We start from the raw sequence: 18,291 nt of genomic DNA on the forward strand, positions 1-18,291 counted from the left end.
TTTGTTATACAGGGCCCAATGTTCAAGTCTGTCAAGATCCTTCTGTATCTTAAGCTTATCTTCTGGAGTGTTGGCTATTTCTGCCAGCTTGGTGTCATCTCCAAATTTGATGAATTTCCCATCTATCCCCTCATCCAAATCATTGATGAAGATGTTGTAGAGTACTGGGTCTAAAACAGAGCCTTGGGGCACCCCACTGTATATGAGCCTAGTCTCAAATAAAGATTTTATAAACAAAAATCTTTCTTTGTTTTTACGGCTTAAAGAAAATAATAGAAAATGTGAATCTCTCCTTTACTGAAGTTAAAAGAGTGCAACTGGATGTTATCCAACTTAGTTGGCAGACCTGCTATATCATATTCAATTTTTTTCTCTTGCAAAGTGCCAAAAGAATGTGAGCTCAGCCTCTACATTTCATTACAAGAAAATAATACAGTGGTGAACAATTGGCAGAACAAAGCACTCATTGTCTTAAAGCACAACTTTTTCTGCAAAGACTGCATGTATCACAAAATAATAAAGTTCAGAACATTAGTGAGATTTTAAGATTATCTAGATCTTGTTCCTATATCACTCCTTCTAACATCCCCCAAGCCATGAAGACATATAACATTTTTGAATCACTATTTCAATGCTTCCATCTTCTGCATGGAAGAAAACCGGATGCATGAAGGCCGTAAATTATGCTAAATAGTCCTAAAGCAACATTCTGCTTAAGATACATTTTCTTATTCTCATCCCTAGTTTCCTTCCAGATTTAAGCTTCCCAATCCTAATTGCAGCATACAGTATTTTCAGATAGATCATAATTAGTGTCCATGAAAAAACATTTGCAAGAAATAAGGCAAAAGTTTACTTTATATTTACCTTTAAATTTTTAGCCCAAATATATGAATAAAGCCAAATGATATCTGTGGACCATATAGCGTTTCTTCCAGTTTATTGGTAAAGATTTCAGAAAAGTTTTCTCTAAGAAAAGGGAAGGTCCCCCTCTCTCCAAGTACTCCCACCAAATCATAAATTATAAAACATAATAATTTGGAGTTGTGCTTTCTCTATTCCATACTGTCTTTACTCAGTATTTCATCAGTGAAATATTGGTCAAGGTGCATCCAGAAAAATTATCAATTTTGTCAAAGTTATCCAACTTCCATACATACATATTTTAAGGCATTTGGGGAGAAGCATCTATAAAACAGGAATTCTCTGGAGAAATGGATCTTGCTGATTCTGATTAGGATTTGCAAAGCCGTTTAGCTACTTCTGCATAAGCTATTTCAATCTCTTTGTCTGCAGCACAAGTGTTGATGAATTCATCCCGAGCATAAGCATTGTTCAGGTATTGCCACAGTCTTGTCATTTCTGCTGGGAATTCATAATTTCTATATTTCTTTGTTACAATCTAAAATGCAAATGGAGGGCTTTAATACTTATAAATATTATTGGTTTTATTAAACATAAAATAAAGGAAATAACATTTTATAATGATTTTTTTGAACCTGACACAAGGATTATTTTTTTTGCCACTGACCATGCTTATTTTTGTTTAAAGTTGTTACTGAAGTTTTTATATGTTTATATATTGGGTTTTAACTTGTTTTTTGTTGGATTGTTATGAGCTTCCCAGAATAACTTAGGTGAGATGGCCAGTTATACAAATCAAATAAATAAATAAACAAATATATAATATTTATAGTTTAAAAAAAGCCAGTTTGGTGTAATGTTTAAGGAATCAGACTAGAAACTGAAAAACTGTGAATTCTAGGTCTGCCTTAGGTATCTACCCAGCTACATGACTTTGGGTTGTCACTCTCTCTCAGCCCTAGGCAGGAGACAATGGCAATCCACTTCAAGAAATATTGTCTAGAAAACTATAACATTCATTCAAGCAGCCTCCAAATATCAACACTGTGTCAGAACCACCAGCTTCGGCTTCGTACCTCGCCAGCATTCTGTCATCAGTGAGAGAAGAGAGGAGAACAAGGGGGGAACAAAAGATCAGTTCACTGTGTAGTTTGATGATGGGAAATTGGGAGGGGGGGATTGACAGTTGAAGAAGAACCGAGCAGCTTGGAATCCTTTTCTTGCTGGCGCCCTGGCATCCTCAAGGCCATTTGCTCTGAATGTGGAATTTCACCAGCCCAAACACCTCAGAATTCCGCATAATATCACAACGGTGCTGGCTTGGCTATGCTACGGACCAAGGGGGGAGGGCTCAGGGAAAACAGGGCTTACAGTTCTGTATTGCCGCAGGGAAATTTCAGATTCCGCTTGACCTTACTGCAACCAGTATTCCTTAATAAAAGTGCCTTTTCACTTCAAATGGAGTTGAGAGTTTTACTTCCCTAAGGGATCAAACTGGGGCAAGTCTGATATACTGGCTGAAAGGCACACATATACACAAAAAGGGAAAATAAAAAACATGCACTCCATGCTTGCACAAAAAGAGCAGGACTTGTGGCACAGCAGTACTTTTACTATTTAGAGGAAACATTAACAATGCAATAAGTTAGAAACTTTGACCAACCATAGAAATGATATATTAATTTTGAGAGAAAAGAACTAAACCAGGAGATAAATATGTGCCTAATTCTGCCAATAGAGGCCAGTAAGTCTTCAAGAATCTTAACCAATAGTTTGAAATCAACTTAACTAAATGATAATAGTATTAACTGTCTTAGGTATATATAATTAGCTTTATGGAAACCTCAGCAATTAGGAAATACATTTAGACAGATTGGCTTACTTTACATAGTTTATCGTCCTGAGCAGCATGAAGAGGTGTCTGTGCTGAATTTATTTGCCAAACATCAATGTTAATTAGATGCCTTTTGCAGAATCTGAAGTATTTTCTGCCCTATTTATGTCTTTACACTATAAAAAACCTTTAAACATGTATATGACAGCAAAATGATAAACGTGGTCCTGTATAATTTAAAGTAAACAGGTTTTGCCAATTATTGTGCATCCTGTTTTCTTTGACATGCCTCCATCTGCCACTACTGTCTAACATGTGGGCAAAATGCATACTTCTCACAGTAACTTTTATGTCTTCATTCACTCATCTTTTTTTTCCTCTCCCAGTTTTCAGAAAGAAAATGCTTCACCCATAGGATGCTTTGGAACCTTTGACTTATCGTTCAATGAAAAAAGCCAATCAATCAGAATACAGCTGGAAGGGACCTTGGAGATCTTCTAGTTCAGCCCCCTGCTCAAGCAGGAGATCCTATACCATTTCAAACAAGTGACGGTCCAGTCTCTTCTTAAAAATCTCCAGTGATGAAGCACCTATAACTTCTGAAGGCAAGCTATTCCACTGGTTGATTGTCCTCACTGTTAGGAAGTTTCTCCTTAATTCCAAGTTGCTTCCCTCCTTGATTAGTTTCCATCCTTTGTTTCTTGTCTTGCCTTCTGGTGCTTTGGAAAATAATTGACCCCCTCCTCTTTGTGGCAGCCCCTCAAATACTGGAATACTGCTATCATGTCACCCCTAGTCCTTCTTTTCTCTAGATTAGCCATACCCAATTCCTGCAACTGTTCTTCATATGTTTTTGTCTCTAAGCCCTTAATCATCTTAGTTGCTCTTCTTTGCACTTTTTCCAAAGTCTCAACATCTTTTTTGTAATGTGGTGACCAAAACTGGATGCAATATTCCAGGTATGGTCTTACTAAAGATTTATAAAGCGGTATTAATACTTCATGTGATTTTGACTCTATGGCTGTGTTTATACAACCAAGGATTGTATTGGCTTTTTGGGCTGCTGCTGCACACTGCTGGGTCATATTTAAGTGATCGTCCACTAAGACTCCAAGGTCCCTCTCACAGTTACTGTTTTTGAGCCAGGTTTCACCTATTTTTGTACCCTTGGTTTTTCCTGCCTAAGTGTAAAATCTTGCTTTTCTCCAAATTAAATTTCATTTTGATGGATAGGGCACATTGTTCAAGTCTGTCAAGATCTTTTTGAATCCTGAGCTTGTCTTTTGGGTTTTGGCTATTCCTGCCAACTTAGTGTCATCTGCAGATTTGATGAGCTCCCATTCTATTCCCTCATCTAAGTCATTTATGAACATATTGAAGAGTCCTAGGCCTAAGACCAAACCTTGTGGTACCCCACTGCTTACTTCTTTCCATTAGTACCATTAAGGATTTGTCAGCCAATTATAGTCAGTTTGTCAGCCAGTTACAAATCCATCTGGTGGTGATGCCATCCATCCCACATTTTTCTAGCTTACCAAGAAGTAGATTGTGTCTACTTTGTAAAATGCCTTGCTGCAGTCTAAGTATATTATGTCCACAGCATTGGTGGAATTCAGCCGGTTTGCACCAGTTCAGCAGAACCGGTAGCTAATTTTTTGTTGAGTTCAGTGAGCCGGCTGAATCCCACCACTGGATGGCACCCACTGAAGCCTTAGCCCTTTTTCACAAGACCCAGAACGGCCCTCCGGAAGTGCATGGATGCTGCTTCTGTAAGTCCATTCTGGGCCTCAGAGGCCTGGAGGAGTCCTCCAGGTGCAAAACGGCCTGCTGGAAGTGGGTTGACGCCGCTTCTGGAAGTCCGTTCTGGGCCTCAGAGGTCCAGGCCCAGAACAGACTTCCAGAAGCGGCGTCCACGCAGAGAACCAGTTGTTCACTATTTGAATCCCACCACTGATTTCTCAAGTCTACTAATTTAGTCACTTTGTCAAAGAATGAAATAAGATTGGTTTGGCATGATCTGTTTTTAACAAACCCATGGTGACTTTTAGTTATAATTTTATTTGTTTCTAGGTGTTCAGAGATTTGTTTTTTTTTATTAACTTTTCCAGTATCTTCCCAGGTATTGATGTTAGGCTGATTAGTCTATAGTTTCCTGGGTCTGTTTTTTTTTCTTTTTTAGAAGATGGGAACGGCATCAGCTCTTTTCCAATCCTCAGGTAATTCCCTGGTGTTCCAGGATTTTTTAATGAGATGGTATAATGGTTCTGAGATAACATCTGCCAGGTCCTTTAAAACTCAGGGATGTAATCCATCAGATCCTGGTGATTTGTATTCATGAAAATCAGATAGATGTTCTTTAACCATTTTCTTGCTTATTTTTAATTCTAGTCTGTCTTTTAGTTAGGTTTTTGGTAGGTTAGGCTATAGTTTCTTTTTGCATGAAGACTTATGCAAAGAATGAGTTAAGCAGCTCTGCTTTCTCTCTACTGCCTGTTACTTACTTGCCATCTTCTCTCTTAAGTGGACCTACTGTTCCCTTTACCTTTTTCTTGTTATTTATATGTTGAAAGAAACTATTATCTTTGAATTTTGTTGCAAGTCTTTGTTCATTCTGAGCCTTTGCTTTCCTGACTTCATCTTTCCAGATTCGGGCTATCTGCTGATACTCTGCCTTAGTTATGTGTCCCTCTCTCCATTTTTTGTTTTGTCCTTTTTGTCTTGCAGTTTATCAGAGAGATCTTTATGCAGCCATGCTGGTTTCTTCTTGGATTTCTTGTTTTTCTTTTTCAGTGGTATTGTGCTGGACTGGGCTTTTGTGATCATATTTTTTTGAGTTTCCCATGCTTCTTGAGTTGTTTTCCCCTTTAGGATTTTCATCCATGGAATTTTTCTTAGGCTCTCTCTGAGTTTGTTAAAATCAGCTCTTTTAAAATTTTCAAAGACACTGGTTGGATTATGTTCTATTGCTTTTGTTTGCATTATATTGAATTCCATTATGAAGTGGTCACTCTCGCCCAAAGTTCTAGCAACTTCGACTCCCTTTATCACTTCTTCTCTATTAGTAAGAAATAGATCTAGCATAGTCTTTCCTCTAGTTCCCTTCTCTTGGATGACAAAGTTGTCAGTTAAATTGGTTAGGAATCTGTTTGATCTCCCACTTGCTGCTGAGTTTGTCTCCCAATTGATATCAAGGATGTTAAAGTCTCCCATTACTACTGTGGTATATTTCCTACATACATTTGTTAGTTGTTTAGCAAAAAGTTCATCTATTTCTTCTGCTTGGTTGGGTGGCCTGTAATATATGCCTATAGCAATGTCATTCATTTTTCCTTTTATATTGACCCATATGGATTCTAGGAGGTTTTCAATTCTTAGTTTTGTGGATTTCTGTAGATTTTTAGTGATCTTTTATATATAATGCAACTCCACTTCCTCTTTTGTTAGGTCTGTTTCTTTTGAATAGTTTGTCATCATACAAACTATCTTTTGAATAGTTTGCATGATGACCTTTGGCCAGCATGAAGCCAAGCCTCCCCCAAATTTGACTTCTTCCAGATGTGTGGACTTCAAGTTACAGAACCCTCAACAAGGTCAGGCTGGCTGAGAAATTCTTGGCACTGATGTTCACACATCTGGAGGACAGCTAGTTGAGGAAGCTTCCTGTATCTATGCCAAAATGTTTGACATGACTTTCTAAAAATAGGTGTTCAGAGATTTTTCAAATTTGTACATCCTGGTAAGGTTGTTTTAATCCTATGTAAAATATATTTAACTTGGAAAAATACACTTGACTTATGACGCCATATGAATTATGAAGCTGTCATTTTCTAGGATGCTTCACGTGTCAGAAGGGACATAGAATGATAGAGATGGAAGGGGCTATTTAAGATATCAAGTCCAATCTTGTGCAAGGTTCAATCTGAAGCATCTATAACAAATGGCTCTCTGTTATATCTGTTTCAGTACATGCATTGAAGAAGAGCCTCCTGACTCTCTGAGTAATTAGTTCCATTATTAATTGCTCTTGCTGTCAGAAAATGTTTGCTACACCCTTCCATTACATAATATTACATAATATTCTATTCTCAAAACTAAACATTCTGTTTTCTTAATTTTCTCTTCATAGGACTTGGCTTCTAGTACAATGATCATCCTGAACTTATCAATATTAGGGATGAAGAAATGCCCAGCAAAGAGTACAAAGCTTACCTATAATTCTTCTGTCTGACCATTCTGATTCTAAGACTATAATAAAGATTTAAGGTGGAAAACTATCTTTTTTCTATTTCCCTGAACTTGTTGCAAATTTTTTGGCACTTTTTAAAAAATAGTAGCCAAAACAATTACAAAATTTGAAGTAGACTCTGACTACCTCAAATATTAAAATGCCACTTCAAATATTGAAGTACCAGACTTATTTCCTAAGATGTGAAACCTATATTTTTTTTCAGCTATATCATCCTGTTGACTCACATGCAGTTTAGAAGCAAAGTCCCCCTTAAGTCAAGTTTAAATTCAAAATCTTACTTAAGTAAGACTTGGGTAGATTGGCAGGCAATAGATCACAATTGGGGATTTATTACTGTTGTTTGAAAATCTTGAGCAAGACTAAAAGTTACACACCTGGTGTGTTTGGGTAGTACCTTGATGAATGAAGTTGCTATATATTTACAGGCTCTTCAACTCATTCAAAAGAAACCTAATTATCTATGCAGGACTATTCTTCTCTCTATATATACTTCTCTCTCTTAACAGAAATGGGAAACATGTCGTATAAATGGATCTTAGTATCAACCAATTATTGTTGGTATTTGAGTTTCAGGTCTATCATGGATAAGAGAGCATTTCACCTTGGCAACATGAAGCTTGGGCAGGAGGTTACAGTCGGCAAGGGTCAGCTCATCCCCATCAAGAAAATTGCGTTTTGACACTCTTTCCTTTTCAGTGTTGCTTGTGTCTATCTCTTCAGGCAAAGGATTTCTCAGATAGTCATCCAACTTCTTCAAAGCCTTTGTTAACCCTCTCTCAAGACCTTAATAATTAGAAAGAAAAAGTGGATAAATCAACTGTATAGTTAAATCTATGACAAAACAAAGGTATGAACCAAAATGATGACAATGCCTGTAATATTAGAATGGCCTAATATATTAAACATCCACACTATTAGCAATATTTTTGGGTTGTCAAGGACTGAAAACAGGATACACTAAAGTAACTTATAAAAAATATAAAACACACTGACTATGCAACTTTGTTTTTTTTTTTAAAAAAGAAGTAAGTCAAATTCAGATCAAAACAAGATAAAATTAATCAGATTGGATGAGAAAAACGTACCATAAACAATACTATTTTACTTACTTTATTAAAGGCCAGAGGCCAAAAACTGTACACAAGAAGCATGTTACAAAGGAAAATTAGTGATTAACTCTATAAATGCTCTGTCAGCTCTACAACAAACTTGGCTGCAGTCATTTTGCTCATTCTAGGTTGCTACAAGAATGGAAGAGGGTGTGGAGGATTTTTACTGGTCTAAACATTTTGCTGTCCCGTGGGAACCAAGGTCATTTCTGTCAGTTAGATGGGGGCATGAGCATTTAGTTAGAAAGTCTGCCAAGCTATTCTATTTGAGAACATAGCTGATTGCATGGCATTGGGGTGGGAAGTTCAACTTTGTAATATTGTTTCATTTTGGAGGGGATTTCAGACTTGGTTTCACTTTTGACAGTGCTGATACTATGTAACCAATAAACATGTTCTTTGAGGAAGTTTCAAGCCTCTGAGTTCTGATTTGTTTGGTCTTGTCTATCAGAACCTTGACATGCTCTATATAATATAGACCCATAAGAGTCAGATCCCAAGACTTCTAATAGAAATTCCAACTGAGCAAAACTTAACTAAGTTACACTTAACAGGGAATGTTGCATGTAACATGGATATAACTATGGCTGGTAATTTACTGCACACCCTCTCTGTAATATTACAAAGTATTATGTGAAACTTTGATTGGCCAAGGTTATGATGGCTGTGAAGGTCAAATACTATGAATCTATCTGGTGATAATCACAGTATATGGAGGATTGTGATTTGAAATGTAAGAACAGTAAATGGTAAAGAGCATAAATTAATACACATCATAAAAAACAGAAATATCAACTTCAGTATCGGATTAGGAATTCAGAATTCGATGACAATTGTATGTTGTTAATAAATGATGATAATGGAAATTCCAAAAATTAGTTTTGAGGAAACCTGTTCAATATTCTGAATAAACCCCATATAGAAAAAAATGATTCTGTTATATGATCACATTCCCCTAAAATGAGTAGGAATGAGAAAGAGAGAACTAATTAGGCTATTTGGAGACCCAAGAATGAATACAAATGATGAGTGGGACAATTTGCTTAGGAAATGGTTTGTAATTTTCAAATATAAGCATAAATCTGTTAATACATACATATGGCAAAGGAATATAAATTTAAAAGCATGATTGATTTCTTTATGACTGAAGACTAAGAGAATTGGTGAGGGAAAAAACAGGCCATAAAAATTTCTGAACGTGAAGCATACCATTTTGTTAAACTTGCAAGATTGGATCTTTGGGAAAGAGTTCCTTTAAAAAAAATGAATAATATTAGATTGAAAGCAGAGCTATTACAAGAAAAGGTAATCTTGAATGAAAAGTATCAAAAAGATAGATCAATCTCTCAACATAATACAAGGTAGAATAAAAAATAAACTTAAATAAAGAAGATGTAGAAGCTGCTGGGAACAAAATGCTATTCAGGTGGTCCTTGATTACAACTGTTTATTTAACAATGGCTCAAGTTAGGACAGCCTTGGAAAAAGTGATTTACAACCTATCCTCAAAGTTATGACCATAGCACCATGCTATGGTCATAACATTTATGATGAATGCAGCGTCTTGTGGTCAAATGGTCGTGAATTACAATCTTCCCAGTCAGCCTCTGACAATTGTATTGAATTGAAGTGAACTTTAATTGGCCAAGTGATTCATTTAACAACCACGGTAACAGTAGTCGTAAAATCTGGTCCACTAAAAATGATGACTCGCTTAATGACTGCATCACTTAGCAACCCAAATTCCAGTTCCTTTTGTGGTCATAATTAAGTAACCCTGCACCACCTGCAGAAGTGTAATGAGAAGGATGAAAAAGAATGTTTAGTGGAATTAAGTGAAAGAGGATATGGAGAAGAAAAAATACATATAAGAGAATGATTGCTGCAAATAATGAATAAAAATATTGCACAGTATTATAGAGAGAACAAGATCATTACAAAAATGTTCTTAAAGAGAACAAAGAATGGTTAAAATTAAGGGGCAGAAAAAAGGCAGAGAAATGTTGACAGAAATAAAAAATGCTTTGGAAGTTGCTGAAGAGCTAAACAAGGAATCTTAAGCAGGATGAATGGAATTAAAATAAAAGTGACGAAATTATTTGGGATGAAACTGAAGAAAAGCTGAAAGGAGTCCTTTGGAGATTTATATAAAGATAGTAATGAAACGTCAAAGAATGAAACAAATGCTACAAATGTTAGTATTAGGGGAAGGAGATGAAAAGCAAGTCATAAATGATGTAAAAATGTGTAAGCCTGCAGATGTAGATGGTAATTTGTCAAATGCTAAAATATGAATATGGTTTGCTCAGGCAGTGGCTGTGTGACTTAGTTAACATGTGTGTGAGGGATCAATCTGTGTCTGATGATTGAAAGAATGTTGCCACTGTTCTCCTATTCAAAGGGGAAAGGAATAAATGAATACAAAAATTACATGGGGATTAGGGAAGATGTTCGGCAGGATTCTGATCAAAAAGGCATAAGAAATAACAATGATCAAAATCTGAGAAGTGCAATGTGTATTTCTGCTAAGGAAAGAGGTGTACAATATTTGATTCTCAGTAGGTCACTGAAAAATGTTTGAATACGAGAAAGAAATTTTATTGTACATTTATTAGCTTATGATAAAATATACAGGGAAAATTATGGAACGTTGCCTAAATATGGAGTTGAAGATTGATTGCTAAATACAATAGAAGCAGTTTTATTGTAACAAAAGATGAATGCAGTACGAGAAGTAAATATATGAAAAATATGTTGTCCTTGGGTTTTTAATGCATTTTTGTCAAATGTCATATGAATTCTTGTACTGAGGGTATAGATGTTTTAGTTGTGGACACAAACTTACATGTACATTTAGATGTAGATGTTGGCATGTTTTTTTCAATGAAAAAATTGAATTGTAGTGAATATTACACAAACTGTATGATGCATTGAGTACCATAGACCTATATATCTATATATCAAGAATCAAGTAGTTGTGCTTAACAGGGAAAATGGAGTGGACAATTGCAAATTATGCTAAATGATAAACAACTAAAGTAAACAAATGAATCTGTGTAGAATGTTGACTAAAGATGAGAAAATAGCTGGAAAAAATGTTAACTTGTACAAACAGAGAAAGATTCTGGATCGCATGTGTTTTGTTCTGAGGAATGAATGTTTTTCTAAAAAAAATAAAAATGGCTTCTGACTAATTTATTACATGAGAATGAAAGTTGGATATATCAGGAAAAATGTAAACACAAGTTGTATGCAATAGGAATGAGGTCCTTAGAAATTTGCATAATAAAACAAGGGTGAGAATAAATGATATGAAATGAATGTGGACTGAATACAAGAGCAAGTGATTAATATGAAAGAAGCACATTCAGATAGTTTGAGAGAATGAAGGAGATTGAATCATAAAACAAATATATGTTCATTCTGCATCTGGAAAATCTGATATCACCTCTAATATTGTATTCCTCTTGAGAAAAAACCTATTTCTACCATAAGAGTCAGGCAGCAGAAAATATTAGAGAATTTAAAACAACAAATTTTCTCTGTGATTTTGGTGGTCTTCTGTCAAAGAAGATGTCAAGGGCTATCTTTATTGTTACCACACCTGTTATATCATGCCAAACTTCTCACTAACAAACTGGCTGGAAGTTGCATCCATTCCCTCCACATAGAGGCTTTGGCATTTAGTTTCCTTGGGTTTGATTACTCACCTACCACATGCCAAAGGCCTGGATGTCATTCTGGTGGTGGCTGATCTTTTCCCATAGTGCGTTCCCTCCTCTCCTGAAATGGCTGGTCTATTTTAGTCACAGGTTTTCTGAAACCACAAGCTGCATTACCATTTCATTTTTGATAGAGGTACAGAATTCATGGCAGGTTTTTTGGGAAAAACCTAATTCAGGATATAAACCTCTAGCTGGTTTATATCCTAGAGCTGAATTAGGTTTTTCCCAAAAAACCTGCCATGAATTCTGTTTTGTGTTCATTGCTAGCTGTTTTGTGTTCATTGCCTACAATCACAGGAACATCCACAGGGAGGGGGTTGGGAGGGGAATTGTTAAATCAACATCATGCCACAGTAGCACAAACCTCCGCTCCATTTGCACATCTTTGAAGACACTGCATGCACATACAAAGGGAGTGAAGCTTACATTATGATAGCATGATAAATTTAATAAATTAATTAATAATAAATGATGCTTCTTTCATCACTTTGACAAAATCCTCCATTCCTGAAGATATATCCCCATAAATGGATGGAAAAACATACAGGACAAATGCCACCTTAGAGCAATAATGCCATTGCTAAACAAATCACCAGCAAGAAATAGGCCTGATACGGCTGCGTTTGCTTATTATAACTGGGTTCATGCTTCTATTATAATGTTGCAAATTCAGGCCATTTTCTGTGAGGACTCATATTTGGAAAAGTTGGAAGCCAAGAATTTAAATCCTGAACCAGGAATGTACACAATTTGATTTCTCGGTTTACTAGTGGGCACATCTTCTATCCATGCGTAACTGTTACCTTGTCTGCAAAAAGCAACTTGTCTAGCCATGCCATATCTGCAAGTTTCTGCTGCAAGCAAATTCCTGAATATGAGATTTAGTGTTGGGAGAGATTTATTACTGAGCCAGGCATAAAGTCTGCCAATTTCAGCCTAAATAGAAATTTAAATCCAGATTTCTATGGCTGTAATCCAAAATTCTATCACTGATATACTGGACGTACTACTGCAGTTCTGGGTCTTGCAACAATAAGCTTCTGCCTTATGCAGATTAAGCACCACTGGGATATTGCATCTGCACTGTATTACAGAATTGTTAGTTTTGGACATATTTCAAAATGCAAACTGGGTTTCATTTCCTTTTCCAGGATTGTCTTCCCTTTCTAAAATATTATGTAAAATATATTTTCACATTAAAAGGAACACTGATACCGTTTAATATTTATCATTATTTCATACCAAACAATTTGAATTGTGATGCTAAAATTCTAACCACTGGAATGGTAACGATTTACAAAGAACTTTCAGTACTGTATAATTGATCTGGCATCAAATTCACCGTAACAAGATGCAATGTAGCCAAGGTATCTCTTCTGCCACGAAGATCCTTATTCATTGACAAACTTGTATTTAATAGTAACTGTTCAAACTTGTATTTAAATAACTGTAATACTATGTCCATTCCCATGGGCTTGATTCCCATGAAAAAACAATGAGGCATCATATCTGAATAATGCAGTTATTTATCCGTAATTTTTAAATGGGAAAAACCCTCAAAGAAAAGTACAAACTGAACCTAAAATTCAGACCTGAAATAATGTCAAAATCTAAAATTAGATTATTTATAAAAAATCTACTGGTTTTGTTGAGGATACAGCTTAGAATGATTGATTTCAGGAGGCTCATACATACAGCAGAATCTACAAAAGTATCTTACTATGTGGAACTGATTGGGGAAGATTGCAAGGGTGACTCCAAGATATAATTTTATCATAATTTATCTATATTTTAAATTACTGTACTCTATTTTAATTTCATTTTAGACTGTATTTTATTCCATTTTCATTTTAAGTCGTATTTTACTCTCGGCGCCTCGGCATAGTCAGCTGACTCCATCGCTGACTATAGGGGGCGAAACTTTGGCCCCCTCGGATAGGGTACGCAATCTGGGTGTCCTCCTGGATTCACGGCTGACACTGGACGACCAGTTGGCGGCCGTGACCAGGGGGGCGTTTTATCAGGTACGCCTGATTCACCAGTTGCGGCCTTTTCTGGACCGGGCCGCCTTGCGCACAGTCACTCATGCCCTGGTCACCTCCCGCCTGGACTACTGTAATGCTCTCTACATGGGGCTTCCCTTGAGGAGCACCCGGAGGCTCCAGCTAGTCCAAAATGCGGCCGCGCGGGCGGTGTTGGGAGGGACTCGTCGCTCCCACGTAACACCGCTGCTGCGCGAGTTGCATTGGCTGCCGGTGGCCTTCCGGGTGCGCTTCAAGGTGCTGACCATCATCTTTAAGGCGCTCCATGGCATCGGACCGGGATATCTTCGAGACCGCCTTCTGCCGCAGACTACCTCCCATCGACCTGTACGCTCCCACAGGGTGGGTCTCCTCAGGGTGCCGTTGGCCAGACAGTGCCGGCTGGCGACCCCAAGGGGGAGGGCCTTCTCTGTGGGAGCTCCCACCCTCTGGAATGAGCTACCCCCAGAGATCAGGGTGATCCCTGATCTCCCTTCCTTCCGCCGCGCCCTTAAGACGTGGTTATTCCAACTTGAAGGACTGGCCTAGGGGAAAATTTTTAATGGGAGTTTTAAAGCAATTTTTAAATTAACTAGACCAAATTACTAATATTTGTTTTTAATTATGTTTTTAAATCTGTAGTTTTTTGGGGATTAGTATTTTATCTGGTTGTTAGCCGCCCTGAGTCCGCAAGGAGAAGGGCGGGATATAAATTAAATTAATAAAATAAATAAATAAATAAAATAAATAAACTGTATTTTATCAAATTTCATTTTAAATTGCTTTTATCAAACTGTAGTAATAATTTGTTGCTGGAACTTTGCACTTTGATATGGCCCAAGGGCTAATCAATAAAGATATTATTATTATTATTGTTGTTGTTGTTGTTATTATTATTATTATTATTATTATTATTATTATTATTATTATTATTATTATTATTATTATTATTATTATTATTATTATTATTATTATTATTATTATTATTACAAAAGTATCTTACTCATATTCATGCCTGAAGGGGCACACATGGCAAGAGATAAGAATCTTGCTACTAACAAAACAATAAACCAGAAGAAATGGATAGTTTAGCAATTCTTGAAAAGCATCCAAGAGCCAGGGGACAAGTGATCAGAAGCTCCTAGAACCCCTCGCCTAATTGTCCAGGTGTCTGAGCCTCTTGCTCAAAGACAAACAAAAATTGCTATAGCTGTTTAGCAAAGGAGAGGGAGAGGCTATATCACTGACTGGCATTTTGCCTATCTTCCTGGATGCAAGGCTTCATTCTGGAAGGAGAAACTAAGCTGAGCAGAGTATTAGACAGACAGACATGTATATATAGTCAGTTTGTTGTATATATCTATATACCACCCTGGAGGAACCCTTCACCTACTTGCACAGACTGAAAAAGCTACTTGGATAAGCAATGAAACATTTCAAACCAATACGAAAGAAGTCCAGTTGCCATGATTCAACTCCCAGACAACTCTACCTGGATGACTGAGTATCTTCATTAATATATTGAATATTATATTCTGTAAAGTAATTTATTTACAGGAGTGTTCATATATTTGACCTTCCATTTGTACATAGGCTGAAGCATATGCATATAAACCACAAGCTTCACTTGTCTGATTTATTTCGATTTTATGAAGAAAGCTATGAGCAGGATCAATATTGTCTCAGCATAAATACAAGGGGGGGGGGAGGCAGCAGTAGCCCATTTTAAAAGACTCCAAGTAATCAACTTTTTCCCCATCCTCTTTCCTCCTCCTCAGGGTTGTTGGAAAACAAAACATGCTCAGGAGGGAAAAACCAAACCAGCTTCCAAATGATTTCTGGGTGTGACATTTTCAGAGAATGCTCTGCTTGGAGCATTTGAATTTACATTAGTTCTTCCTCTGTTCTGGGAAGAAAGCAATTAACAGCCAATATTCCCCCCACCCCAAGAGCCAATACATTTTACTGGAGGGGGGCGAGGGGGGCCTATCTGCAGCCATGCCAGCCTCTCTGTCTCCCTGGCCTTCTTTCCCATATTTTAGGTAAAAGAATAAGAGAGCAGGGTAGAGAGGGGGCCAAAAAACAAAGAGAAATCTTTTTTCCTTTCCGATTCTTGAAACCCTTCTATTTCAGACTCTGGTGATCACACTAAGGCTTGGATTTTGGACCAAATGATGCCGTGGCCAGAAGAACCTTTTAGGAAGATCCTGCACATGTTGTTGCTAGTCATACTTGTCATTTTAAAAAGCAAAGCTAAAAAGGACTGAAGTGTTGCCAGGTTCTCAAACAAAAGTGTTACTATCTCTTTTTAGTCAGCTCATAAATTGAATTTTTACACTGACATTCTCCTGTCAGAATAATTTTCTTCAGCTGCTTTTTTCTTCACGAGCCACATATTAAATGGTAATGATGGCAATGAACCTAAAATGCTATTATGAGAGCAACCCTGGAAATCCTAAAAAAATCAATTGGGTTTTAGAATAATAACACCTGAAGAATGAAATATTTTTCTCTCACTGCCAGGAAGAAATCATATTATTTTGTTTTAACCTCCCTTCCAAAATCAACTTATTTATTTAACTTAATTTAACTCAATTTGATTTTTGAAATCCTGGCTCAACCAATCAGTGGCTCTTCTCGGTCTACTTTTGACCATCTGCTTCATATTTTCAGTTGGAGATTGCCAAAGGGAAGTGGGATGGGAGCATGAACTACAGAGCCATGCTTTGTACTCCATGTCCTGAATCAGGGACCAAGAGGTCTTCTTAGGAATTTTAATTTCTTGAAAATCACTTGGAGGAATGGACTCTTTCATCTTTACCAGTGTACTGGTTCAGTTCTGAGCCACTCCTGTTTAACTGTTACATGCAGTGTGAGAAATTTCACAGGTTGTGGCATGCTGCCCTTGTTTTTAACTCCCTCAGCCCTCAGAAACAGTTGGGAGGTTATCTAGAATTGTCTTCCCTTCTGTCAGCTTGAAATTCAATGGAGCAAAAAATCAATGCTTTTCCTGAAGATGCCTCAGATTTAATAGCCACAAAATTCCTTTCATTTTCTCCCCTACTCCTTCCACACATGAGAAAGAAAAAAAACTCTTTTTCCCTTCTCTTAATTCTATTTTATTAAATAAAAGTTGAAGGAAGGAAGGAAGGAAGGAAGGAGGGAGGGAGGGAGGGAGGGAGGGAGGGAAGGAAGGAAGGAAGGAAGGAAGGAAGGAAGGAAGGAAGGAAGGAAGGAAGGAAGGAAGGTGGATGATCCACCAGCATTCCTGTTCATCCTCTACTAAAATACAGAAGCGAACTGACTCTGCCCCTTTGTTCAGGGTACTGAAGGGGCACTTCAAACCCATCAAACTAGCATTTCTCTTTCAAGACCTGAAATTCAGAGTTAGGAGGGAATGTGAACCAACTAACTTCTTTATATTTAGGTATAGGGAAAGTGCATAATGCCAATGAGCCAGCATCATCAGGGGTACCCATTTCTTTCTGCCCATAACTCCAGTAGATGAATGCGTTCTACAAATCCATTAGCTTAAGAGAAGTGGCATTCCTGAAAGTGAGCCAGTGGTTACCCTGAACTTTAGCCTTCATGTAACCATATATAAGCCAAATGTAAAATTGACAAGCCACCTTAGGTGGGCTGATGATTAAAAAAAATCTTAAGTCAATTTTATAACAAATTCAATGGTCATTATTCTAGATTTAGTGCAGTAATTGCTCCTTATTACAGCTAAGTATCAAGAGAGTTTGTAATGATGGAGACAATAAAATCTGTCATTATTTAGTGGTGCCAATATCCCAGATGTGTTTTTGTTTTTGTTTTAAAGGCAATTGGTCTTCCTTTCAATCTGCAACTGAAATGATCTCTGTAAATCTATGGGCTGCTTAACTGTCATGCAGAGCCATGTTCAACAAACTATGACCTGTGTGCAAAATGAATCGTGACTGCTGCTACCTTAGCCCACTGATTGATGCTTTTTCTTTTTATTGCTCTTCTCATCCACTCAAAATTTATGCCATAACACATACAGATCAACTGGATGCAATATAAAATGAGTGAAAGAGGAAAACTGTTCATTAATATTCAGTCTCACCCAAATAACCTGAGATTTATTCTTTTTTTAAAAAAAAGTTTAAAAAAACCCAAAACCACCTTCCTTGATCACTTCCAGATTCATTGTGATTGATATTGCATGAGGTCAGTTAGAATTTTCTGACATGCAGGGAATAACAAATTGGAAAAGAAATGCAAGGTTCAAAAATAGAACAAATCCACTTCATCAGTTAACCAGATTTCAAATCCATCACATTTTTGTTAAAACTTTCAGAATAACAGAGTTGGAAGGGACCTTGGTGATCTTCTAGTCCAATCCCTGGCTTAAGCAGAGATCCTGTACCATTTCAGACAAATGGCTGTCCAGTCTCTTCTTAAACACCTCCAGTGACAGAGCACCCACTGGCTATTCAGTTGGTTAGCTGAAACTAACCAA

General features: G+C 37.0%; 1 protein-coding gene across 2 annotated transcripts in view; it reads right to left on the reverse strand.

Moving 5' to 3' along the window:
• Positions 1-543: 543 nt before the first annotated feature.
• CLIC5 (chloride intracellular channel 5) overlaps positions 544-18,291 on the reverse strand; it is a 69,970-nt gene continuing 52,222 nt past the window's right edge. For both annotated transcript variants that reach the window (XM_015812304.1, XM_015812305.1), the window contains exons 5-6: positions 7,549-7,730; positions 544-1,402 (exon numbers count right to left, since the gene is read on the reverse strand). In XM_015812304.1, the coding sequence (XP_015667790.1) occupies positions 1,235-1,402; positions 7,549-7,730 (350 nt within the window). In that variant the 3' untranslated portion in view covers positions 544-1,234. The remainder of the gene's footprint in view (positions 1,403-7,548; positions 7,731-18,291) is intronic.

The sequence above is a fragment of the Protobothrops mucrosquamatus genome, unplaced genomic scaffold, assembly GCF_001527695.2.
Source record: "Protobothrops mucrosquamatus isolate PMUCROS unplaced genomic scaffold, P.Mucros_1.0 scaffold78, whole genome shotgun sequence".
NCBI lineage: Eukaryota > Metazoa > Chordata > Lepidosauria > Squamata > Viperidae > Protobothrops > Protobothrops mucrosquamatus.